Here is a 27,903-nt window from a genome sequence, read left to right as displayed (position 1 = left end):
TACATTCTACTTTCTACATTCTGCATTCTACTTTCTACATTCTGCATTCTACTTTCTACATTCTACATTCTACATCCTACATTCTACATTCTACTTTCTACATCCTACATCCTGCATTCTACTTTCTACATTCTACATTCTACATTCTACATTCTACATTCTACATTCTACATCCTACATTCTACATTCTACATTCTACATTCTACTTTCTACATTCTACATTCTACATTCTACATTCTACATCCTACATTCTACTTTCTACATTCTACATTCTACATTCTACATTCTACATTCTACATTCTACATTCTACATTCTACATTCTACATTCTACATTCTACATTCTACATTCTACATTCATTCCCACTACACTCTCCTATTCCACGCCCTCAACAACCAAACATAAATCACCTTGTCGGAAAATAAATCGGATAAATCCTGTTGCGTCATTTTCTTACTTTGGCTATCGTTTCTTGCTGAAACATCCTAAAAACAAACATAAACACCATAATTACATTTTCCATTCTAATATTGGAGAATCGAGGACTGTCCAATACCGATATTGTCAGAAAGTAATCGATAAAGTGAAGATCAATAAAAAAATCTAAATAGTGTCTAATTAGGTGAACTCCGTAGTAGCGACGTGATTAAGTCACTACTTGTAAAATGATAGAATTTGGTAGCGATTCCTACATTTAAGATTACATTGAAGAACTAAATGACCAAATGTTTCCCAATTCAATGTTCATCTTGTTGTTCTTTTTAGGTGGGACGCGGCTTACATGGTCGGACCAGGAAGAAAACGAGAAACAACGCTAGCTAGCGACACGTTTGAAAGTCTCTTTGAGGAAAGTCCAACTATGAAAATGAAAAAGACCTCACCTGGATTCAGACATCCTGCTAAACTACACACCGGTGTCGCACCTCCCCTTTAACTCTAAAATCCTACAAAAAATTGGATATAAATAATATTACATACATTTATTTATGTGTAATCTTTTTTTTTTTGATAAGAACTAACTTTTAGGAATACAAGCATACTTTACCACAATAATTCTAATTATTGATGTAAAATCATTTTTCGTAAGTGCCAAAATGTCCCCCAAAAACAATTACATTGTTTTTATAAAGAAGTGCGATATTGCGATAATGCACTATTTATAATTGTAATATCATTGACTTTATGACAATAAATACATGTGAAAATGATTATGTCTTTTTTAACAAATATTTATTCACTTTAGGAAATGATGCTCTTCACTGCCAGGTAACAATTGTGTGTGAAACTCCACGAAACCTTAATAGAAACGCATGAATATTGTAGTTTTTTTCATCTTTGTGTGGAAATGTCATCTTTTTTAAGGTGTGTGTGTGCACGTGTGTGTGTGTGTGTGTGTGTGCACGTGTGTGTGTGCACGTGTGTGTGTGCGTGTGTGTGTGTGTGTGTATTTGACAGCCACCAACATACGTGCCTTCATTTGTTTCAGAGGATTATTCATTTCCTTCTGAAGTGAGGCAGCTCGGCCGGCGAGGAAGGTCTGAAAGGCGGCAGAGAGCAGGCTTTCATACTTCTCCAACAGCAGCTTGTCGTCTGGGGGGTAAATACGTCTGTTGGCACACACACACACACACACACACACACACACACACACACACACACACACAGAGAGAGAGAAAAGCGTGCATAGTGAGGGAGAAGTGTAGCATCAAGCAGGAAGCAGGGTCGTCAGTGCAAGAAGAGAACAGGGCTCAGAACAAATGAAATGACAAAAGTGAGAAAAAAAAGGGAAGAAAAGGAGGCGTTGAAAGAGAGAGGAAGAGTAGAAGATGATGAAAGGCCAGGAGAGGTGGAGGCTGCTCATCACCATCCAAATAACAAGATGGAGGTGTATTTAATGAAAAGAAGAGAAAAAAGACAGGTGACGGACGGGAGGAAAAGCGAACCTTGTAATGCCTAACTAACTAACTAACTAACTAACTAACTAACTAACTAACTAGCCTAACTAACCAACTAACTAATTAACTAACTATCTGACACTTGATCAGCGACTTCATTCACCGAAGTCCCGATTGTGTTATTTGACTTTCTCTTTGTGTGTTTAACCCGTCCTGAAGCCTCGTGTTGTCTGCCAGGCTGGACTTTAGTGGATTATATTTATATGCATGAGAGTGGAAGAAGAGTGAGATAAGTGTGCTCAGCGTTGAAGGCAAGATGTGGGAGTGGTCCAGGCTGCTCAGCACAACATGGCTAACACCCGCTCTACATTAAGCCGGATAACGCCTTAAAGAAGTCATCATTTAGCCTAAATCACGTCCATCCTTTAAAGTTCCCCTCCTTGGATTTTTTGTACACATTTCTTTGTTTTCTATGCCCTTTTTGTCAAAGTGAAAACACCCCAAATATGCAATATTTTACCCCCCAAACTGTTCAAAGTGGAGTATTTGTTGTGAAGTACTTGGAGTCCTAAATAGGTAAATAATTCATAACAACATTGCTTTTGCTTCATTATGATTTTTTGAGCATTGACAGTTAGAAAAAAAAATAATTACAGTAAAGGTCCTGGGGACCCAAAAGGGTCTTCAGTCATAGTCTTAAAAAAAAGTCATATTTGTACTTTTATCTTCATTGCTATTATACACACATATGTAATAATAATAATAATAATAATATATGATTTTGTAAGTGCATAACCAAGTGTGTTTAAAATGTTCCCTAAATTTTAATCTTCACTTAAAATATTTAACAGTCTTCATTATTGCTAGTTTTCACATGAACTCATGTTAATATTTTATCTTTTAATTAAACGACTAAACTTTGTTTGCATTTTAAGTAGATTTTATTTTTTATCTTAAGAGCTTGTAATATTATAGATCAGGGGTGTCTAAACTTTTTCCACCAATGAAAAGTGAAGTATGGGGCGACATTTTTGTTTTACATATATATATATATATATATATATAAAGACAAAATGTTGTGTTAAAGGTGACTATGTACATTGTTATTAATTACTAATTGGAACATTTCAGATTTTTCTCATTAAATAATTGTTTTACTCTTTTTTTTTCTTTTTTCTGTTATTTTATTCCAATGTAAAAAAAAAAGAATAATACTAATAATAATATGATTATGTAATTGCATCACCAAGTGTGTCAAAAAGGTTGCCTTCATGAAAACATTAATGTTCAGTTACACATTTCAGAGTTCTTATTATTGTTATTGTAATTTTTCTAATTAATTATTTGATTTTTTTGATCATCTTTGTTTATATCTGAAGTTATTGTATTTCTATTTGGAGAGCTTCTACTATTTTAGACCAAGGAGAAGTGAAGTATTTTAATCGTTTAAATCAGGGGTCGGGAACCTTCTTGGCTGAGAGAGCCATGAAAGCCAAATATTTGAGAATATATTTCCGTGAGAGCCGTATAATATTTTCTAACACTCAATACAACTAAATGCGTGCATTTTTAAGTAAGACCAACATTTTTAGAATATAATAAGTCTCTTACTCTTTTTTAATAACATTGTTATTCTAAATTTAACCAATAATAAATATAATACTTCTTACCATCAATGCAACATCTTAAACAGGTGCGGTAGAAAAAAAATGGTTGGATTAAAATGCATGAGAATGTTTTATTATTTGAACGTTATTTTTAACACTGATTACCAGCGGAATTATTCATGACTTATCGTGTTCAGCAACGTCAGCTAAGATTTATCTGAGAGCCAGGTGCAGTCATCAAAAGAGCCACATCTGGCTCTAGAGCCATAGGTTCCCTAGCCCTGCTTTAAATGATGTTTGTAAGTTCTAAAAAGAGATATTCTCTATGTTTAGAGGCGTGTCCCTGTTGTCACAACAGTTGTAAATGCTGCTCCTCCTCTGAGTGGTACAGGTGCTGCTGGAGATGTAAAGTACAGCTGGAGCTCCCGGGGGAACTTTTCTTACCGGTAGTTTCCCAGATGTTGTTTTTCGTGCTCCTCTCTGCAGATCTGCTTGCGGACCTGAGCCAGTCGCTCTCTCTGGGCAGGAAGCAACAAAACCCACACTGAGATGAAGATGAGCTCAGAGAGGAGGATCACATGAAAAGAGGAGAAGGAATTAATGGTAAGAAGAGAGAATTATTGTCCTGTTTTTTATGAGCAATTGCTGGGGTTTTTTTTCCTTGTAATGTTTGATCCTGTTGTGTCTTCCTGTAATGTTTGTCTGATCTTGAATGAGATTGTGCTGAAAATGTTGATTTCCCCTCAGGGATTAATCAAGTATTTCTGATCTGATCAGATTCTGAGGAGCTAAAACTGGTCCTGCATCAGCATCTTTAACCAAATGTTGTTCTTTGATCTTCTCTCTCACCGTCATCCTGCTGACTACTATAGTTGTTTTAGGAACAAAGTCATTCAAACGCCAACATGAGTAGACTCTAGTCTTGGCCCGATAACGTCACCAAATTTATTTTGATACTTTTCTAAGAACAACAAATGTTAGTGTAGATGAAAGATATGTTTATTATTGTCATTTAGTCCTTCAATAAAATGTTGAACATACTAGACAACTTGTCTTTTAGTAGGAAGTAAACAAACAAAGACTCCTAATTAGTCTGCAGTAACATATTGTGTCATCTACACAAATTATGAGGGACAAACTGTAAAAATTAATTATGAATCTACTTGTTCATTTATTGTTAATATCTGCTTATTTTCTGTTTTAACATGTTCTATCTACACTTCTGTTCAAATGTAATAATCACTTATTCTTCTCTTCTTTGATACTTGACATTTGTTGTGGATGATACCACACATTTAGGTATGGATCATGTTGATACCAAGTAGTTCCAGGATCATACATTTGTCATATTCAAAGTCCTCATGTGTCCAGGGACATATTTATTGACTATATAAACATAGTTTAATTTTTTTTTAAAAAGAAAAAAGATTTTTGAGATGCCCAAAAATAGATGTAATTATAGTAGTATCGACTAGATACGTGCCTGTACTTGGTATCATTACAGTAGATGTCAGGTGTAGATCCACATTTGTTTACATTGTGACGGCAGTGAGCTATTGTATCCTCCTACAGTGTCTAGTGAAGCATGTTTAGCTATTGCTCGTCCTCCAGTGATAATAATACATGTTAGAAACTTACTTTATGTGTCGCCATGGACACCAGGATTAGTGATTTAGAAGTAGCTAAAACACTGTGGATGAACGTTAGCAGCCAGCTGGCTAGCCATGTCTTAAAGCAGCTCTTCCTGAGGGTGTTTCAATCGATCAATCAATCAATCAATCGTTTCCTCATATAGCCCTAAATCACCAGTGTCTCAAAGGGCTGCACAAGCCACAACCACATCCTTGTTGTGGCTTTACTTGTGTGTCAGTGTTAAATCTTCACCTTTATCTTTACTTTTTACACCAAAATGCGTCCATTCTCCCTTTTCTGTCTACACCCTGTGTCTGCTTGTAAGTACTCTGTGTGTGTGCGCTGCCATACATGCTCCTCTGCTGGTGAAAGCAACAATGTCACCACATGACGACGTTCAAGCTTAGTAGACCGTCATGGCGGCCTCACCACTAAGCAAAGTTGCTCATCAGACTGCACTTCAAACCTCCCAAAAAGCGACGCTCTGATTGCCGCCTCATTTAGATGCAAATGTCAGCGTGTGCGAGGCCTGAAGTAGTGACAGTACATATATATATATACATATATATATATAATATACTCCACGCACTCACTGCAGCGCACAAATAATCCACTTTGTCTTGAAGACTTGTATTAATGTGACATACATACATACATACATACATACATATATATAATAATGATAAATACATACATATATGTACTCATGTGACCTACATTCATATACGTGAGTTGTATTAAAATACATATATACATATATGTATGATATCATGTGCGATACAAGCAGACGTGCAGAGTGTTTACTTGTGTGCGATATAATTTGCGCTACAAGGAGTCCTTCAGCGTGTCTACTTGTGTGATATCATGTGCGATACCAGCAGTCCTACAGCATGTTTACTTGTGTGTGATATCATGTGCAACACAAGCTGTATTGCAGAGTGTTTACTTGTGTGTGATATAATTTGCGATACAAGCAGTCCTTTAGACGGTTTACTTTTGCGTGATATCATGTGCGATACAAGCAAACCTGCAGTGTTTTTACGTGTGTATGATATCATGTGCGATACAAGCAGTCTTGCAGAGTGTTTACTTGTGTGTGATGTAAAATGCGATACAAGCAGTCACCAGCGTGTTTACTTGTGTGTGATATCATGTGCGATACAAGCAGTCCTGCAGCGTGTTCACTTGTGTGTGATATCATGTGCAATACAAGCAGTACGGCAGCATGTTTACCTGCGTGATATCATGTGCAATACAAGCAGTCCTACAGCGTGTTTACTTGTGTGTGATATCATGTGCGATACAAGCAGTCTTGCAGAGTGTTTACTCTTGTGTGATATAATTTGCGATACAAGCAGTCCTGCAGAGTGTTTACTTTTGCGTAATATTGCGTGCGATACAAACAAACCTTCAGCGTTTTTACTTGTGTGTGATATCATGTGCGATACAAGCACTCCTGCAGCGTGTTCACTTGTGTGTGATATCATGTGCAATACAAGCAGTCCTACAGCGTATTTACTTGTGTGTGATATCATGTGTGATACAAGCAGTCTTGCAGTGTTTACTTGTGTGTGATATCATTTGGGATACAAGCAGTCCTGCAGAGTGTTTACTTGTGTGTGATATCATGTGCGATACAAACAAACCTGCAGCGTTTTTACTTGTGTGTGATACCATGTGCGATACAAGAACTCCTGCAGAGGGTTTACTTGTGTGTGATATCATGTGCGATACAAGCACTGATCGAGCATGTTTACTTGTGTGTGATATCATGTGCAATACAAGCTGTCCTCCAGCCGGTTCACTTGTGTGTGATATCATGTGCGATACAAGCAGTCCTGAAGCGTGTTTACTTGTGTGTGATATCATGTGCGATACAAGCACTGATCGAGCATGTTCACTTGTGTGTGATATCATGTGCGATACAAGCTGTCCTCCAGCCTGTTCACTTGTGTGTGATATCATGTGCGATACAAGCAGCGTGCGTAGAAAATGAATGGGCCATTTTTCTAACTTGCACGATTCCCACATTTCTCAAGCGATTGGAACTCTTCCAACCGCCATATTCTCCACTCAACTTAAACAAATAAAAAGTCTCGTTTTACAAGTTCCAAAAAGTTCCAGGAATTCCCAGAATTCCCGGCTGTACGAGGCCATATTTGCACCTCTTGCAGGAAAGTTTTCAGAGTGGAACATTTTTCAACCGTTTTTGACCATTACACCTTCAAAACATTCCCCTTAGTTGGGATAACAAATGCTAATAATTTAAATTTTTGTACAAATACACAATTTTCCCAAAATTCCAAGAATTCCCAAATACCAATTCTCAATTCAAACTGTACTCGGTCAACATTTTTCAACCGATTCGAAAAATTCCAGCACCAATCCATTCATATCATGTAGGACAATTGTGCTAGTGTTAATAGTTTCTAAATTTCTCGATTTTCACAAAATTCCCAATTTCCAGGAAATTCTTCTTCGAATGATTCTGCGGTTTCAACCATCCAAACACACACTACTCTTCTGAGATAATGAACGCAAAACGTGTTTTCTCTTTCCCAAACTTGCCGGTTTTCCCAGAATTTCCAGGAATTTCCCCCCATTGACAATGACTGGGAAGTATACAAACCTCTGCATATTCCACATTTCTCATCCGATTGGAACCGTTCCAACACCACACTCTTCACTCACCTTAGACAAATAAACTATCATTTTACAAGTTCAGAAAAATTCCAGGAATTCCCAGTATACTCGTTTTTCCAAAGCCATATTTTCACCTCTTGCAGGAAAGTTTTCAGAGTGGAACATTTTTCAACCGTTTTTGACCATTACACCTTCGAAACATTCCTCTTAGTTGGGATAACAAATGTTAATAATTGAAATTGTTGTCCAAATTCACGATTTTCCCAAAAATCCAAGAATTCCGAAATACCAATTCTCAATTCAAACTGTACTCGGTCAACATTTTTCAACCGATTCGAAAAATTCCAACACCAATCCATTCATATCATGTAGGACAATTGTGCTAGTGTTAATATTTTCTAAATTTCTCGATTTTCACAAAATTCCCAATTTCCAGGAAATTCTTCTTCGAATGATTCTGCGGTTTCAACCATCCAAACACACACTACTCTTCTGAGATAATGAACGCAAAACGTGTTTTCTCTTTCCCAAACTTGCCGGTTTTCCCAGAATTTCCAGGAATTTCCCCCCATTGACAATGACTGGGAAGTATACAAACCTCTGCATATTCCACATTTCTCATCCGATTGGAACCGTTCCAACACCCACACTCTTCACTCACCTTAGACAAATAAACTATCATTTTACAAGTTCAGAAAAATTCCAGGAATTTCCAGTATACTCGGTTTTCCAAAGCCATATTTGCACCTCTTGCAGAAAAGTTTTCAGAGTGCACATTTTTCAACCGTTTTTGACCATTACACCTTCAAAACATTCCTCTTAGTTGGGATAACAAATGCTAATAATTAAAATTTTCGTACAAATTCACGATTTTCCCAAAATTCCAAGAATTCCCAAATACCAATTCTCAATTCAAACTGTACTCGGTCAACATTTTTCAACCGATTCGAAAAATTCCAACACAAACCGATTCATATCATCCTGGACAATTGTGCTAGTGTTAATATTTTACAAAATTTCTTGATTTCAATCCAATTCAATCCACTTTATTTATATAGCATATTAAGGGGCGCTGGAAGCCGGCAGCCCCGTCAGTGATCCTGTTCTGTCTCCCTGTAATGTTTGTCTGATCTTGAATGGGATTGTGCTGAAAATTGTAATTTTCCTGAAGGAACTCTCCTGACGGAATAAATAAAGTACTATCTAATCTAATCTAATCTAATTAAACAACAATAACGTTTCCAAAGTGCTGCACGGCCATATTAAAAACAATATTTAAAAAAAAAACAATATTATGCTCCACCAATGACTGAATAAAAACAAAAAATAAATAAATATAAAACCAATATAAAAAACAAATATGATTAAAAACTATTTTAAAGGGTAAAATCAATTAAAACAGTAAAATAGAAATCAAAGTGTACAAAAAACAAAGAGGACCACACAACTCACGTAGTGTTAAAAGCCAAAGAATAAAAGTGTGTGTTAAGACGAGACTTAAAAGAGTCCACAGTGGAAGCAGTTTGAAGATGGAGGGGCGGAGTGTTCCAGAGCTTAGGGCCGACCACAGAGATTTTCACAATTTCCAGGAAACTCCCATTTGAATGATTCAGAGCTTTCAACCACACACACACACACTTCTGAGATAATGAATGCAAAACACGTGTTTTCCTTTTCCCAAACTTCCCGGCTTTCCCAGAATTTCCGCCCATTGACAATGACTGGGAAGTATTCAAACCTCTGCATATAACACACTTCTCATCCGATTGGAACGTTCCAACACCACACTCTGCCCTCAGCCTGGACTATCGAGCGTTTCACTTCACATTTCACTCACACTTATCGGCACTTTGCAAATTCTAGTTATTTGTGTATTTTCCACTATTTCTATCCGCACAAGCTTGAAAGAGTTTCATCTGTGAGCAACTTACCAGCTCCTCCCGCCTTCGCTCCAAGGTGTGCCGCTGTCTCTCCCAGTCCGAGGACGCAGCCGAGAGCTTCTTGACAGATCCGTGGCCGTAGAGACGCCTCTGGGCCTCGGCTTTCTGCTGGGCCAGGTTGCGTTTTTTATCGCTGGCTCTACGAGCACAACAAGGATTGTGGGTCGAAGCAATCTTGCAACACAATGTGCAGAACCAGGCGTGCACTTTAAGAGGGACTGCACTTTCTTTTGGAGTCTTTCACAATCATTCACAATCTTTAAGAGAACAACACCATATTTTTCTTTTTTTTTCTAATTTGTAAAATATGGCAAGTAAGAGGCGGCTAACAATGCAGCTAATAGGAGTACATTAAATATATTTTTTTAAATGGCTCGGCACCTCTTTTGTTTTTTTAACCCTATGTGTGGATTATGATGAATTCTCCATATAAACAGGAAGATACAAGCATCAGTCTTTATCCCAGTGAGCGCAGACATTGTACAGTAAGTGGTTGATTTATTATGATGTTTGTCTCTCATGAAGTATGCGGTGATTAGTAGTGTTGATGATGTTGAAGGAAATAGTGAAGGTTTTGCTTAAGACAAGCAAAATACGTAAATATTACACGTTATTAAATACACATTTTTACATATCTAGAAAGGGTGGTCTTAAAGAGGGAGGCATTTTCCTCAGGTCTTAAGAAGGTAACAAATACAGGTGTGTGTGTGTGTGTGTGTGTGTGTGTGTGTGTGGACTGCGCCCGCCTGGAAAACTCTGACCCAAGAAATGACTTTCGTTGTTCCCTGGCTGAAAAACTTGGGGAGGTGGAGTCTTCCTTGAACTCTTCCAAGAACTCTATTGACCAGAACTGGAACTTTATCAGCTCGGCTCTCTATGACGCAGCAGCCCAAACAATCGGCTTCAAGAGCAAGAATCCCCAAGACTGGTTTGATGAAAACTGGGACCCCATCCATGTCCTGTTGAAGGATGTGCACAGAGCACCCAGGGCAACCCTCGAGAACCCTTCATCCAGTAGCGCCAGGCAAAAATGGCAAAGAGCTCGAGGAGAAGTGCAAAGGGCTGTTAGGAGGATGCAGAATGAGTGGTGGAGAAAAAAGGCACATGAGATCCAAACCTTTGCCGATAAAAATGACATGCACAACTTCTACAAGGCTGTCCAGAAGACCTGCGGCCCAACAGACCGCTGCATCACTGCCCTGAAAAGAGCAGACGGCCTGCGTACCTTGAAGAACCAACCTAGCATCCTGCTGAGATGGGCGGGACACTTTAGAACTCTGTTGAATCAGGAATGTGATGCAGACCCAACTGTTCTGGATGGACTGCCTACATCTCCCGTCATGTACAATCTGGACGAGCCTCCAACCTTCCTGGAGGTCTGATCAGCTACCCGCTCCCTCGAAAACAACAAATCCCCCGGTAATGACAACATCCCGGCTGAATTAGTGAAGCAAGGAGGATACTTCTGCAGCGGTACATCACACAAGTCTGGGCTGAAGAGAACGTCTCCCAACAGTGGAGACACGCCAATGTAGTCACTATCGACAAGAACAAGGGTGACAAGGCCCTCTGTGGCAAGAGTAGTAAAGTTCTGGCAAAAGTGATGCTCCAGAGGCTGATTAAAAACATGACTGAGTCGATTCTGCCTGAATCACCGTGCGGGTTTAGAAAGAGTAAGAGAACAGTGGACATGATCTTCACAGCTAGACAGCTGCAGGAAACATGTAGGGAACAACACCAGGACCTTTTCATGGCCTTTGTCGACCTCTTCAAAGCCTTCGACGCTGTTCAGAGACAACTTTTAAGGGAAGTCCTCCTCAAGTGTGGCTGTCCCATTAAGTTTGTTAACATCTTCAGCTCTCACTGGATCGGTTCGCAGCCGAGTGTGAAGCGACCGGAATGAGAATCAGCACCTCCAAGTCCGAGTCCGTGGTTCTCGCCCGGAAAAGGGTGGAGTGCCATTTCTGGGTTGGGGAGGAGACCCTGCCCCAAGTGGAGGAGTTCAAATACCTCAGAGTCTTGTTCACGAGTGAGGGAAGAGTGGATGGTGAGATCGACAGGCGGATCGGTGCGGCGTCTTCAGTAATGCGGACGTTGTATCGATCCGTTGTGCTGAAGAAGGAGCTGAGCCGGAAGGCAAAGCTCTCAATTTACCGGTCGATCTACGTTCCCATCCTCACCTATGGTCATGAGCGTTGGGTCATGACCGAAAGGATAAGATCACGGGTACAAGCGGCCCAAATGAGTTTGGGTCTCTCCCTTAGAGATAGGGTGAGAAGCTCTGCCATCCGGGAGGAACTCAAAGTAAAGCCGCTGCTCCTCCACATCGAGAGGAGCCAGATGAAGTGGTTCGGGCATCTGGTCAGGATGCCACCCGAACGCCTCCCTAGGGATGTGTTTAGGGCACGTCCAGCTGGTAGGAGGCCACGGGGAAGACCCAGGACACGTTGGGAAGACTATGTCTCCCGGCTGGCCTGAGAACGCCTCGGGATCCCCCGGGAAGAGCTAGACGAAGTGGCTGGAGATAGGGAAGTCTGGGCTTCCCTGCTTAGGCTGCTGCCCCCGCGACCCGACCTCGGATAAGCGGAAGATGATGGATGGATGGATGGAACATCCTCCGTCAGTTTCATGATGGAATGACTGCTGGAGTGATCAAAGGAGGTCAAGAGTCTGCACCCTTGCCCGTACATACAGGAGTAAGGCAGGGGTGTGTACTAGCACCAGTGCTTTTCAACATCTTCTTGCTATGTGTTACCAAGCTTCTCCACAAGGAGATCGAGGACAGCAGCGGTGTGACAGTGGACTTTCGTGGAGGTGGCAACATCTTTAATATCAGGAGGCTTCAGACTACCACCAAACTGCAGATGTAGAGAATTGTTGAGTTGCAGTACGTAGATGACTGTGTTCTTGTATCTCACAGCCCACAAGACCTCTAGTCTGTTCTAGCTGCTGCGGTGAGAGCGTACAGCAGGATGGGACTGACCGTCAACACCAGCAGGACGGAAGTAGTCTGCCGGTGGAGCTCCAACAAGCAATCTACATCTCCTGTCTTCACTGTTTCTGGAAACCAAATATCAATCCTTCCATCCTTCAGATACCTGGGGAGCATTCTTTCTCGTGACAACACCGTTGATAGTGAGGTTCAGAACAGGATCAAGCAGGCAGCTTTTGGGAGACTCAGGCGTCAGGTCTTCCAAAACAAGAACCTCCATCTCCACACAAAGGTCTGTGTCGATCAAGCCATCAGCCTCACTACCCTCCTCTACAGCTGTGAAGCCTGGCTAACATACATCCACCACATCAAGGTCCTACAGCAGTTCCACATACGTTGCCTACAGCACATCCTGGGGATTACATGGTGTGATCGTGTGCCTCATTCTGAAGTACTCTCAAAAACCAACTGCAGGAGTATTGAGGCCATGATCACCCTGCACCAACTACGATGGCTGGGCCACGTAGTAAAGATGCCCTCAGACCGCCTGCCTCGCAAAGTGCTATACAGCCAGCTACACCAGAAAGGGCAGAAAAAACGATATAAAGACCAGCTGAAGACTGCACTAAGGAAGTGTAAAAATCAGACCTGAGGCCCTGGAGGGTGTGGCTGCTGATCATAACACCTGGCGTCAGCTGTGCCAGGATGCTGGAGGAGGACAGGACAGCCAGGAAGCAGAAGAAAAGACTCCATAACATGAACATGGATGACAGAGTCTGGTGTGGATAACCTTGACTGGCCTGCACAGAGTCCTGACCTGAACCCGGTAGAACACTTTTGGGATGAATTAGAACGGAGCCTGAGAGCCAGGCCTTCTCCACCAACATCAATGTGTGACCTCACTAATGTGCTTTTGGAAAAATGGTGGAAAATTGCTCTAAAGACACTCAGCAACCTTGTGGACAGCCATCTCAGAAGAGTTGAAGCTGAAATAGCTGCAAAAGGTGGAGCCCCATCATGTTGGCATTTTCTCAATTTAGTGTATGTTGTTACTTTACATCAAGGGTCACCAACGCGGTCGCCCGTAAGGACCAGATGAGTCGCCCGCTGGCCTGTTCTAAAAATAGCTCAAATAGCAGCACTTACCAGTGAGCTGCCTCTATTTTTTTCAAAATGTATTTATTTACTAGCTAGCTGGTCTCACTTTGCTCGACATTTTTAATTCTAAGAGAGACAAAACTCAAATAGAATTTGAAAATCCAAGAAAATATTTTAAAGACTTGGTCTTCACTTGTTGAAATAAATTCATTTATTTTTTTTACTTTGCTTCTTATAACTTTCAGAAAGACAATTTTAGAGAAAAAATACAACCTTAAAAATGATTTTAGGATTTTTAAACACATTTTTACCTTTTAAATTCCTTCCTCTTCTTTCCTGACAATTTAAATCAATGTTCAAGTAAATTTGTTGTATTGTAAAGAATAATAAATACATTTTAATTTAATTCTGCATTTTAGCTTCTGTTTTTTTCAAAGAAGAATATTTGTGAAATATTTTTTCAAGCTTGTTATGATTAAAATAAAATAAAAATATTATGGCAAATCTAGAAAATCTGTAGAATCAAATTAAAATCTAATTTCAAAGTCTTTTGAATTTCTTTTAAAATTTTTGCTCTGGAAAATCTAGAAGAAATAAAGATTTGTCTTTGTTAGAAATACAGCTTGGCCCAATTTGTTATATATTCTAACAAAGTGCAGACTGGATTTTAACCTATTTAAAACATGTCATCCATCCATCCATCCATCATCTTCCGCTTATCCGAGGTCGGGTCGCGGGGGCAACAGCCTAAGCAGGGAAACCCAGACTTCCCTATCCCCAGCCACTTCGTCTAGCTCTTCCCGGGGGATCCCGAGGCGTTCCCAGGCCAGCCGGGAGACATAGTCTTCCCAACGTGTCCTGGGTCTTCCCCGTGGCCTCCTACCGGTTGGACGTGCCCTAAACACCTCCCTAGGGAGGCGTTCGGGTGGCATCCTGACCAGATGCCCGAACCACCTCATCTGGCTCCTCTCGATGTGGAGGAGCAGCGGCTTTACTTTGAGTTCCTCCCGGATGGCAGAGCTTCTCACCCTATCTCTAAGGGAGAGACCCAAACTCATTTGGGCCGCTTGTACCCATGATCTTATCCTTTCGGTCATGACCCAAAGCTCATGACCATAGGTGAGGATGGGAACGTAGATCGACCGGTAAATTGAGAGCTTTGCCTTCCGGCTCAGCTCCTTCTTCACCACAACGGATCGGTACAACGTCCGCATTACTGAAGACGCCGCACCGATCCGCCTGTCGATCTCACGATCCACTCTTCCCCCACTCGTGAACAAGACTCCTAGGTACTTGAACTCCTCCACTTGGGGCAGGGTCTCCTCCCCAACCCGGAGATGGCACTCCACCCTTTTCCGGGCGAGAACCATGGACTCGGACTTGGAGGTGCTGATTCTCATTCCGGTCGCTTCACACTCGGCTGCGAACCGATCCAGCGAGAGCTGAAGATCCCGGTCAGATGAAGCCATCAGGACCACATCGTCTGCAAAAAGCAGAGACCTAATCCTGCGGTCACCAAACCGGAACCCCTCAACGCCTTGACTGCGCCTAGAAATTCTGTCCATAAAAGTTATGAACAGAATCGGTGACAAAGGACAGCCTTGGCGGAGTCCAACCCTCACTGGAAATGTGTTCGACTTACTGCCGGCAATGCGGACCAAGCTCTGACACTGATCATACAGGGAGTGGACCGCCACAATCAGACAGTCCGATACCCCATACTCTCTGAGCACTCCCCACAGGACTTCCCGAGGGACACGGTCCAATGCCTTCTCCAAGTCCACAAAGCACATGTAGACTGGTTGGGCAAACTCCCATGCACCCTCAAGAACCCTGCCGAGAGTATAGAGCTGGTCCACAGTTCCACGACCAGGACGAAAACCACACTGTTCCTCCTGAATCCGAGGTTGGACTATCCGGCGAAGCCTCCTCTCCAGTACACCTGAATAAACCTTACCGGGAAGGCTGAGGAGTGTGATCCCACCATAGTTGGAACACACCCTCCGGTCCCCCTTCTTAAAGAGAGGAACCACCACCCCGGTCTGCCAATCCAGAGGTACCGCCCCCGATGTCCACGCGATGCTGCAGAGTCTTGTCAACCAAGACAGCCCCACAGCATCCAGAGCCTTAAGGAACTCCGGGCGGATCTCGTCCACCCCTGGGGCCTTGCCACCGAGGAGCTTTTTAACTACCTCAGCGACCTCAGCCCCAGAAATAGGAGAGTCCACCACAGATTCCCCAGGCACCGCTTCCTCAAAGGAAGACGTGTTGGTGGGATTGAGGAGGTCTTCGAAGTATTCCTTCCACCTATCCACAACATCCGCAGTCGAGGTCCGCAGAACACCATCCGCACCATACACGGTGTTGATAGTGTCATCAAAATTCTAAAATTAATCTCAATTAGGAAAAATTACTAATGATGTTCCATAAACAATTTTTAAAATTTTTTCCCAAAAATTCGAATTAGTTAGTTTTTCTCTTCATTTTTTTCGGTGGAAGTTTGAATTTCAAAGAGTCGAAATTGAAGATAAACTATGTTTCAAAATGTAATGTTTATTTTTGTGTGTGTTTTCTCTTCTTTTAAACCCTTCAATTAAGTGATTTTTTCATCATTTATTGTCTACAAAAAACCTTCCGTAAAAAGAAAAAAAAAGTACGACAGAATGACAGACAAAAATACCCATTTTTTTTATATCTATAGATGTATTTATTAAAAGGTAAATTGAGCAATTTGGCTATTTCTGGCAATTTATTGAAGTGTGTATCAAACTGGTAGCCCTTGGCATGAATCAGTACCCAAGAAGTAGCTCCTAGTTTCAAAAAGCTTGCTGACCCCGGCCCAGGTTCTTTAGCCCAAGCCAACAAGTTAGGACGCCCCTGACTGAGACAAAGATGGTGGACTTGAAGAATGTGCTGTGAAAGCCAGCAAGTAAAGCCTGAGGTCGACTTATTGAAAGACTTGAAAAGAAAGGAGAAGATTACCTGATGTTGAGCAGTTTCAGAGCGTCCAGCAGAACTCCTCTCTTCACATCCAAATCAATCTTCTGATCCGTCCCAAAGCTCGGCGCTCGATTGATCTGTCAATGGAAAGGAGGGGAGAACTTTCAAGAAGACCATTATCTCTCCACTCAGGTCCGTGTGGACTCTTGACCGCCTCACAATCACCACTTGCTGCTTTTTATATGACAAGGCCAGAAAATACTATCCATGAAAGACAGGAAAAGTAATGTTTTTTTTTCGGGGCGGCATAGCTCGGTTGGTAGAGTGGCCGTGTCAGCAACTTGAGGGTTGCAGGTTCAATTCCCGCTTGTGCCATCCTAGTTACTGCCGTTGTGTCCTTGGGCAAGACACTTTACCCACCTGCTCCCAGTGCCACCCACACTGGTTTAAATGTAACTTAGATATTGGGTGTCACTATGTAAAGTGCTTTGAGTCACTTGAGAAAAGCGCTATATAAATATAATTCACTTCACTTCACTTTTAAATTGAGCTTCTCTTAGCAAAAAGCTGAGTAGGATGTAACGTTCCTATGATTGTGAACTACAGCTGGGCGATACATCGATATCAATATGTATCATGATAGACACCTAATTGATATCAATAGAAAAATGTGTTTGATTTGATTGGTTTTGTGTAAAAAAGAGGAAGTATAGAAGCAAGGTTGGTTGCATGAACAAAGACACTGGCTCTCTGGTAACCTAGCAACGCAGGAAGTGATCAGTGATCAGTGGGAGTGACACGCTAACGGCCAATCAGGGGACAGTATCAACCATCAAGTTGGCATGGAGTGAGGAGAGGAAGTCAAAACAAAGAAATTGTGGATCAAAGAGTAAAAGTCAGTTTTTGGATGATTTGAAAAGGAGCGTAGTCAGAGCAAGGTGGTGTGTACATGATGCAAGGCAAGAGCGCTAACACCACACCACCTTAGCTCACCTTTTAGAGCAGTGGTTCTCAAATGGGGGTACACGTACTCCTGGGGGTACTTGAAGGTATGCCAAGGGGTACGGGAGATTTTTTTAAATATTCTTAAAATAGCAACAATTGAAAAAGCCTTTATAAATATATTTATTGAAAAATAGCAAGAATTGAAAAGTAATTTATAAATATTTTTTATTGAATAATACTTCAACAAAATATGAATGTAAGTTCATGAAGTGTGAAAAGAAATGCAACAATGCAATATTCATTTTTGTTGACATGTTCCATAAATATTGATGTTGTGGAGAAATGTTTAGAAGTAAGTTGATGAATCCAGATGGATCTCTATTACAATCCCCAAAGAGGACACTTTAAGTTGATGATTAGAAATATGTCTTTAGAATTGAATCACTTGTTTATTTTACAACAAGTTTTGAGTTATTTTTATATCTTTTTTTCCAAATACAAATACAAATGAGAAATATTTTGCACTGTTATACAATGTAATAAATCAGAAAGTGATGACATAGTGCTGTATTTTACTTCTTTATCTCCTTTTTTCAACCAAAAATGCTTTGCTGTGATTAGGGGGTACTTGGATTAAAACATGTTGACAGGGGGTACATCACTGAAAAAAGGTTGAGAACCACTGTTGTAGAGAACTGATTACAAACCTGCAGAATTGAGTTATTTTTGGTTACATTTTCACACTTAGCATTATTTGTTTAAGCTTTATGAAACATTTCTTACATATTCTCTATTTTAAAGATCTTAGAGTTTAGTGTTCAATGTGATTTGACTATTTTGTTGACATTGTTGGAGTGTTTTCATGCTTGTGTTGACATTTCTTTTCTGCCTTGATACTTAAATTTCTAATGAAATATATTTTTCTATTGCTCCTTATTTTCCATAGGTCATAAACAATTTCAATAATTGTCGGTATCGACCTATATAGTAATAGTGTTTAAATAATTACTGCGTAACAACAATTGCTTTCCATAGTTAAATAAGAATAACAGGGCAAAATATGGAGCTGTTTGGCCACAATACCCAGCAACATGTTTGGGGGAGAAAAGGTTAGGCTTTTAATCCCAGGAACACCATTCCTACCGTCAAGCATGGTGGTGGTAGTATTATGCTTCGGGCCTGTTTTGCTGCCAATGGAACATGTGCTTTAAATGGGACAATAAGAAAAAGGAGGATTAGCTCCAAATTGTTCAGGACAAGCTAAAATCATCAGGGGGGAGGTTGGGTCTTGGGCACAGTTGGGGGTTCCAACAGGACAATGACACCAAACACACCTCAAAAGTGGTCAAGGAATGGCTAAATCAGGCTAGAATGAAGGTTTTAGAATGGCCTGACTTAAAGGTGTGGACAATGCTGAAGAAACAAGTCCATGTGAGAAAAGCAACACATTTAGCTGAACTGCAGCAATTTTGTGGTGAAAAATGTGCACAGAAGCTTGTGGATGGCTAGCAAAAGCACCTTATTGCAGGTAAACTTGCCAAGGGACATGGAAGCAAATATGAACATTGCTGTATGTATACTTTTGAGTGCTCACATTTTCAGTAGAGACATAATACATTCATAAAAGAAGCAAACTTCATGAATGTTTTGTGTGAGCAACAAGTATGTGCTCCAATCACTACATCACAAAAACATAAGACTTGTAGAAATGATGGGAAACTCAAGACAGCCATGACATCATGTTCTTTACAAGTGTACCTACACTTTTGACCACCACCGTATGTGGATTTTCTTGCGAGCATCCCAATCACACACACACACACACACACACACACACGCACACACACACACGTTGGTGATTTACATGCAACATACATCCTGTGCCTGACGGAGTCTCACAGCCACCTGATGATAAATGACTAAATGCTGAGGTTCATATGAGCGATGTGCGCCCCTAATTTGATACTTCTGCTATGAAACAGTCATCTTGGAGGAGAGTGGATGCGGATGGATGCAGACGCTCCCATACATCATTTCTAATTATTGCCTAATAAAGCTCTCGGCAGGTGACTACTGCCACCTGGAGTCCGACGGGAAAAAGGCGGTGGTCTCTGGCGCCTGCAGTTCAGTGAAAGTGTGTGTGTGTGTGTGTGTGTGTGTGTGTGTGTGTGTGTGTGTGTGTGTGTGTGTGTGTGTGTGTGTGTGCGTTCGTGTGTGTGTGTGTGTGTGTGTGTGTGTGTGTGTGTGTGTGTGTGTGTGTGTGTGTGTGTGTGTGTGTGTGAGCATCAGTTTTACACTTGCTTTTGCTGATGTATCACACTTTTTAATTAGTCACGATTAATCACAGTAAATTACCAGCTGGTGTAATTTACATTAACTTAAAAAAAAAAAAAGACCTGAATATTTTGAGTTGCAGGTCATTAACTAGGACAGTGTTTTTCAACCACTGTGCCGCGGCACACTAGATACAGTCCGGTGTGCGTTGGGAGATTGTCTAATTTCACCTATTTGGGTTAAAAATATTTTTTGCAAACTGGTAAATATATTCTGCAAACGATGTGTTGTTGTTTATGAGTGTCGGTGCTGTCTGGAGCTCTTCCATATCAGTAGGTGGCAGCCGCTAGCTAATTGCTTTGTAGATGTTGGAAACAGCGGGAGGCAGCATGCAGGTAAAAAGGTGTTTAATGCTTAAACCAAAACTAAACAAAATGTGAAGGCATTGAAGCTTAGGGAAGGTGAAGCAGAACCAAACTAAAACTGAATGGGCTACAAAAGTAAACAAAAACAGAAAGCTGGACGACACCTGCTCAGTGGCTCAGTGGTTAGAGTGTCCGCCCTGAGATGGGTAGGTCGTGAGTTCAAACCCCGGCCGAGTCATACCAAAGACTATAAACCCTCCCTGCTTGCCACTCAGCATCAAGGCTTGGAATTGGGGGTTAAATCACCCAAAAATGATTCTCAGGCGTGGCACCGCTGCTGCTCACTGCTCCCCTCACCTCCCAGGGGGTGAACAAGGGTGATGGGTCAAATGCAGAGGACAAATTTCACCACACCTGGTGTGTGTGTGACAATCATTGCTACTTGAACTTCAACTTGACAGCAAAGACTTACTGTGGAGCAAAGATGGCGTCCACAATGTTGCCACTTGTAGTTCGGTGCGACTAATAAATGGAAAATATGTTTTTCTTCTAAAATTTTGTGGGTGCGGCTTGCATACCGGAGTTCTCTTTAGACCGGAAAATATGGTAATTAATATTGGAAAATTGTTTTTATATTAGCAAATCATTTTTAACTGAAGAAAATTATGTTTTACCTGCAAATTGTTTTGTTCATTGAAGAAAAAAATAGATTTTTGTTTTTTTGTGCATTGCTTTATCGAATGAAATGTTTTTAAATATATTTGCCAATCAATAAAAAAAAAAACAATTCACAAGTATAAAAATGATTTTCTTCAATTAAATAACATATATGACTATTAAAAAAATTCTGCAAGCAGAAGAAAAAAATGCAAATAAAAAGAATGAACCTACAACATGATTCACAAGTAAAAAAAACAAAAAAAACAAACACTTTCTGCAAGTAAATAAAGGATTCACAACTAAGCAAACAATTTTCTGTAATTAATACAAACATTTGCAAGTAAAATAAAAAAAATTCTCAATTCAAAAAACAATTCACAAGTATCTAAAGCCTTCTGCAAGCAAAAAAAAAACAATTCGCAAATATAAAAACAATCTTCTTCAATTAAAAACGGCCAATGATTCATAAGTTAGAAAAATACTTTTCTTCAATCATAAAAAAATAAAAGATTTGCAAGTGTGAAAAATGTTCTGCAATTAAAAGAATGATTCACAGATAAAAAAAAAGAAAAAAAAAATTCTGCAAGTTAAAAAAAAAATACTCGCAACTAAAAAAAATTATTCAAAAATATAGTTTTGTAGTTTGCATGTTCTCCCCGTGACTGCGTGGGTTCCCTCAGGGTACTCCGGCTTCCTCCCACCTCCAAAGACATGCACCTGGGGATAGGCCCCTCCCACCTCCAAAGACATGCACCTGGGGATAGGCCCCTCCCACCTCCAAAGACATGCACCTGGGGATAGGCCCCTCCCACCTCCAAAGACATGCACCTGGGGATAGGCCCCTCCCACCTCCAAAGACATGCACCTGGGGTTAGGCTCCTCCCACCTCCAAAGACATGCACCTGGGGATAGGCCCCTCCCACCTCCAAAGACATGCACCTGGGGTTAGGCTCCTCCCACCTCCAAAGACATGCACCTGGGGATAGGCCCCTCCCACCTCCAAAGAAATGCACCTGGGGATAGGCCCCTCCCACCTCCAAAGACATGCACCTGAGAATAGGCCCCTCCCACCTCCAAAGACATGCACCTGAGGATAGGCCCCTCCCACCTCCAAAGACATGCACCTGGGGATAGGCCCCTCCCACCTCCAAAGACATGCACCTGGGGATAGGCTCCTCCCACCTCCAAAGATATGCACCTGGGAATAGGCCCCTCCCACTTCCAAAGACATGCACCTGGGGATAGACCCCTCCCACCTCCAAAGACATGCACCTGGGGATAGGCCCCTCCCACCTCCAAAGACATGCACCTGGGGATAGGCCCCTCCCACCTCCAAAGACATGCACCTGGGGATAGGCCCCTCCCACCTCCAAAGACATGCACCTGGGGTTAGGCTCCTCCCACCTCCAAAGACATGCACCTGGGGATAGGCCCCTCCCACCTCCAAAGACATGCACCTGGGGTTAGGCTCCTCCCACCTCCAAAGACATGCACCTGGGGATAGGTTGATTGGCAACACTAAATGGTCCCTAGTGTGTGAATGTTGTCTGTCTATCTGTTGGCCCTGTGATGAGGTGGCGACTTGTCCAGGGTGTACCCCGCCTTCCGCCTGAATGCAGCTGAGATAGGCTCCAGAACCCTCCCGACCCAAAAAGGGACAAGCAGTAGTAAATGGATGGATGGATGGAAAAAAACTATCCGCAAATATAAAAAAATAATCTAAAACATTTTCAGGTACAATAAAGAAATATTTCCTTCAATTAAAAAAAAAAATTCCCAAGTCCATTTTCTGCAAGTAAACGATACAGAAGTAAGAAAACAATTGTCTAGGATTGAAAGAAGTGTTAATATATTTGCACGTGGTAGAGTGAGTGTGTTTGTAGAATTGTGGCTGGCATATATTTGCATCTTCATCTCCACAAAGCAAGCCTCTTCTGCAATGATTGAAGGTCGGAAGTCTACTTTAGCCCGAGGGGGGAAGTGAGAAGAAGACGTGTTCCTTTTCAATGGGCAGCCTGACCTGACACAAGAAGCCAGGAAAGGACTCATTTCATTTGACAGCTTCTTCTATTTGATAGCACGGAGCTTCCAGGTCCACACCTGGATTGGACTCTGCACATGCTGGACTTCCATTTCCTGCCGGCGAGTGTGCGGCGCTGACATCTGACGGCGTAAGAGAGGACGACAGTGTCGGAACAGCAGCTCGGGTCAGGTAGCAAGCGGGCGGAGGTCAGAGTAATTGACAATGACACCCAGTCTGAAAGCTGAGCCCGTTCTAAACTAACCCAAGAGGACCCCGTTGGCTTTTGGGAATCCAGACACGACTTCTAACGACTGGGCAGGAACTTAAAGCAGAAAAATAGTGACATGGTTTGAAATAGATTTATCTTATGTTTACGGACTATAAAGCTGGTAGGTAAGCCGCAAAAACTAAATTTGAGGGGGAAAAACAAATAAAAATAAAAATAAAGTCCATATAATAGTCACATCAGACTATAAGTGGCAGATACATATGTTGTGAAATGAGTTATTTACACACAAATATTCAGTAAATGTTTATTTACATACCTTTACTGTTTCTGAATGAAACAATGTAGTATCTGTTAGTCTACAAAATAACATGTTTTCCCATTTGGTAGAAGATTACCATATTTTCGAGACTACAATGTGCACTGGTTTATAGGCCGCACTTAGTAAATCTTACAAAAATAATAAAACATTCCATATATTTGCCGCACCGGACTATAAGCTGCAGATATATATGTTGTGAAATGAGTTATTTACACAGAAATATTCTGTATATGTTTATTTACATTCCTTAATTGTTTCCGAATGAAACAATGTAGTATCTGTTAGTCTACAAAATAACATGTTTTCCAATTTGGTGGAAGGTGACCGTATTTTCAAGACTACAAAGCGCACCGTCTATAAGTCACACCTACTAACCCTGAAAAAATAAACAAAATTTCAAAATATTAGACGCACCGGACTATAAACCGCAGATATATACGTCGTGAAATAAGTTATTTACACAGAAATATTCTCAAATGAAACAATGTAGTATCTGTCAGTCTACAAAAAAAACATATTTTCTCATTCGGTGGAATATTACTGTATTTTCCAGACTACAAAGCACACTGGTTTACCATGAATTGATTAACGTGGACCCCAACTTAAACAAGTTGAAAAACTTATTGGGGTGTTACCATTTAGTGGTCAATTGTAGGGAATATGTACTGTACTGTGCAATCTACTAATACAAGTTTCAATCAATCAATCAAAGTCTATAAGCCACACCTACTAAATTTGAGGAAAACAAATACAAATTCCATATATTAGTCGCATCGGACAATGAGTCACACATATATATGTTGTGAAGTTAGTTATTTACACATAAATATTCTGTAAATATCTATTTACATACCTTCATTATTACCAAATGAAACAATGTAGTATCTGTCAGTTTAGAAAATAACATGTTTTCTCATTTGGTGGCAGATTACTGTATTTTCCAGACTACAAAGTGCACCTCTAAATCTGAGAAAAATAAATACAAATTCCATATATGAGCAGTATTGAACAATGAGTTGCAGATATATATGCTGTGAAATGAGTTATTTACACACAAATATTCAGTAAATGTCTATTTACTGAATACATTAACTGTTTCTCAATGAAACAATGTAGTATCTGTTAGTCTACAAAATAACATGTTTTCCCATTTGGTAAAAGATTACCGTATTTTCGAGACTACAATGTGCGCCGGTTTATAAGCCGCACTTAGTAAATCTTTGAAAAATAATAAAACATTCCATATATTAGCCGCACTGGACTATAAACTGCAGATATATAGGTTGTGAAATTAGTTATTTACACAGAAATGTTCTGTAAATGTTTAATAATTCATTATTTACAAATGAAACAATGTAGTATCTGTCAGTCTACAAAATAACATGTTTTCCCATTTGGTGTAAGATTACTGTATTTTATACAGCGTTTCATAAGCCACAGGATTCAAAGTGTAGGGGGAAAAAAGTAGCGGCTTATAGTCCGGTAATTTAGGGTAATTAGCCTTAAACTGTAGCAAAGTCATCAGTTTGTGTCTCACATTCAAGCTCGGGGCCTTGCTGTCAGGCACAGGTTGCAGGAGGCCGTCCTCCAGCGTGTTGAAAAACAAGGTGCAGCGACAGGCGACACAAGCAATGAAGTTATTTTCAGAGCTGACAGCCGGAGCAGCGCACTCGTCCCCTGACTAATCATTTGGCTCTTGCTGTCGCTGTTGCATGAAAGAGGAAGTAGACACGGTGTGTGCGTGTGCGTGTGCGTCTGCGTGTGTGTGTGTGTGTGTGTGTGTGTGTGTGTGTGTGTGTGTGAGAGGGATGTTAATTGATGAACATTATAGAGAGCTGCTAGTCACACAGGGAGAATCATTACTGCTGGAGTGAAACAACTGCATTGATAGTTGTGTAGCATGTCACACACACACACACACACACACACACACACACACACACACACACACACACACACACACACACACACACACACACACACACACACACACACACACACACACACACACGCACTCTGTCGCAAAGTAACAGCAGTCAAATGGAGCACCACCGCTCTTGTAAACCCTTTGTCAAATTACCGCACTAATCCGTCAGGTCAGGAAATGATCCTTCATTCCATCCTCTTCTATTCCACAAAGCAAAACCTCTTAACTGCAAATTAATATATATATATATATATATATATATATATATATATATATATATATATAGCCATCCATTTTCTACCGCTTTCAGGGTCGCGGGAGGTGCTGGAGCCTATCTCAAATTATATATATATATATATATATATATATTCATATATTCATATATATATATATATATATATATACATTTTTATTTCTTGTGCGGACCGGTAGAAGGCCGCGGACCGGTGGTTGAGGACCACTGCTCTAAGTGTCCTGCTGTGGGGGGGCAGCAGTGCACTCAGCATACTTGGCTCAATGCGAGCGAGGGCCAGCCAGGGGGCGGGGCTTCAGGTTTGACTGACAGGCGGACATGAAAATGGCGAGCACGAAATTCTGGAGGAGACCCAGAACTTCAATGGCACCCTGTGTGTGTGTGTGTGTGTTAAGTGTACTTTGTTTATTGTAAGTATGTGTGTTAGTGTACTTTGTTCATTGTAAGTGTGTGTGTTAGTCAACTTCATGTCTTGTAAGTGTGTGCGTGTTAGTGTGCTTTATATTTAATAAGAGGGGGTATTAGTGTACTTTATGTTTTGTAAGTATGTGTGTGTTAGTGTACTTTATATTTAGTAAGTGTGACTGTTAGTATACTTTATGTTTTGTAAGTGTGTGGGTTAGCGTAATTGATGTTTTCTGAGTGTGTGTGTTAGTGTACTTTATGGTTTGTAAGTGTGTGTGTATGTGTGTGTTAGTGGACTTTATATTTAGTAAGTGTGTGTGTTAGTGTATTCTGTTTATTGTAAGTCTGTGTGTGTGTTAGTGTACTTTGTTTTGGAAGTGTGTGATAGTGTACTTTGTTTATTGTAATTGTGTGTGTGTGTGTGTGTTAGTGTACTTTATTTAGTGTGTGTGTTAGTGTACTTGATGTTTTGTAAGTGTGTTGGTGCTAGTGTACTTTATGTTTAGTAAGTGTGAGTGTTAGTGTACTTTATGTTTTTTAAGTGTGTGTGTTAGTGTACTTTATATTTAGTAAATGTGTGTTGGTGTACTTTGTTCATTGTAAGTGTGTTTTAAGTGTACTTGATGTTTTGTAAGTGTGTGTGTGTGCGCGTGTGTGTGTGTGTGTGTGTGTGTGTATGTGTGTGTGTGTGTGTGTGTGTGTGTGTGTGTTACTGTACTTTATATTTTGTAAGTGTGAGTGTTAGTGTACTTTATGTTTTGTAAGTGTCTGGGTTAGTGTACTTGATGTTTTGTAATAGTGTATGTTAGTGTACTTCATATTTAGTAAGTGTGTGGGTTAGTGTACTTTGTTTATTGTAAGTGTGTGTCTTAGTGTACTTTATGTTTTGTAAGTGCGTGTGTGTGTTAGTGTACTTTATATTTAGTAGGTGTGTGTGTTAGTGTACTTTATATTTAGTAGGTGTGAGTGTTAGTGTACATTATGTTTTGTAATTGTGTGTGTTAGTGTACTTTATATTTTGTAAGTGTGTGTTAGTTTACTTTGTTGTGTAATTGTGTGTTAGTGTAGTATATATTTTGTAAGTGTGTGTGTTACTGTACTTTATATTTAGTGTGTGTGTTAGTGTACCTTATAAGTGTGTAATAGTGTACTTTTTTAATTTGTAAATGTGTGTGTTAGTGTACTTTATATTTAGTGTGTGAGTGTACTTTATAAGCATGTAGTAGTGTACTTTTTAATTTGTGTGTGTGTGTGTGTGTGTGTGTGCGTGTGTGTGTGTGTGTGTGTGTGTGTGTGTGTGTGCGCTGCATAAACACACACCCACTTGAAGGCGGTGTTTCAGAGTGTGTAATCAGCGTGTTTCCGTGCCGATGAAGACTGCTTGACTTCAGCACGGAGCCAGCATCATGGTCAGGGGTCACTCCACATACTGAGGGCCTTCTTTAGGGGCCCCCACACACCTCACACCTCACACCTCACAGTGGCTCCGCAAAGTACTCACAGCACTTCACTTAACACTTTGCTTTGATACACACTTGCCTTCAGAGGGAATACAGTCATTGCTGTCCTCAAAATTCTACACATAATACCCCATTTTTACTTTATTTTTGTCAAAATAGTTGTATCATAAGTGACACATCATTTTTTGAGTCTCCTGTATCTTCGGTGTTGGCTAGTTTTTTCCAATGTTCCCAGATTAATTACAAATAAAAACCTAATCATCATAAATCATAAGTATTCACAGCCTTTGTCTTGAGGCTCAAAAGTGAGCTCAGGTGGATCTTGTTTCAACTGATCTGCTTAACCCTTTGATGCCT

General features: G+C 40.6%; 1 protein-coding gene across 3 annotated transcripts in view; it reads right to left on the bottom strand.

Annotated features, from left to right (window-relative positions):
• ttll7 (tubulin tyrosine ligase-like family, member 7) overlaps positions 1-27,903 on the bottom strand; it is a 145,273-nt gene that overhangs the window by 53,444 nt on the left and 63,926 nt on the right. For all 3 annotated transcript variants that reach the window (XM_061883983.1, XM_061883984.1, XM_061883985.1), the window contains exons 10-13: positions 16,729-16,823; positions 9,708-9,855; positions 3,946-4,019; positions 1,471-1,606 (exon numbers count right to left, since the gene is read on the bottom strand). In XM_061883983.1, the coding sequence (XP_061739967.1) occupies positions 1,471-1,606; positions 3,946-4,019; positions 9,708-9,855; positions 16,729-16,823 (453 nt within the window). The remainder of the gene's footprint in view (positions 1-1,470; positions 1,607-3,945; positions 4,020-9,707; positions 9,856-16,728; positions 16,824-27,903) is intronic.

This window comes from Nerophis ophidion, linkage group LG22, assembly GCF_033978795.1.
Source record: "Nerophis ophidion isolate RoL-2023_Sa linkage group LG22, RoL_Noph_v1.0, whole genome shotgun sequence".
Classification (NCBI taxonomy): domain Eukaryota; kingdom Metazoa; phylum Chordata; class Actinopteri; order Syngnathiformes; family Syngnathidae; genus Nerophis; species Nerophis ophidion.
This window is presented reverse-complemented; position numbering and strand designations above follow the sequence as displayed.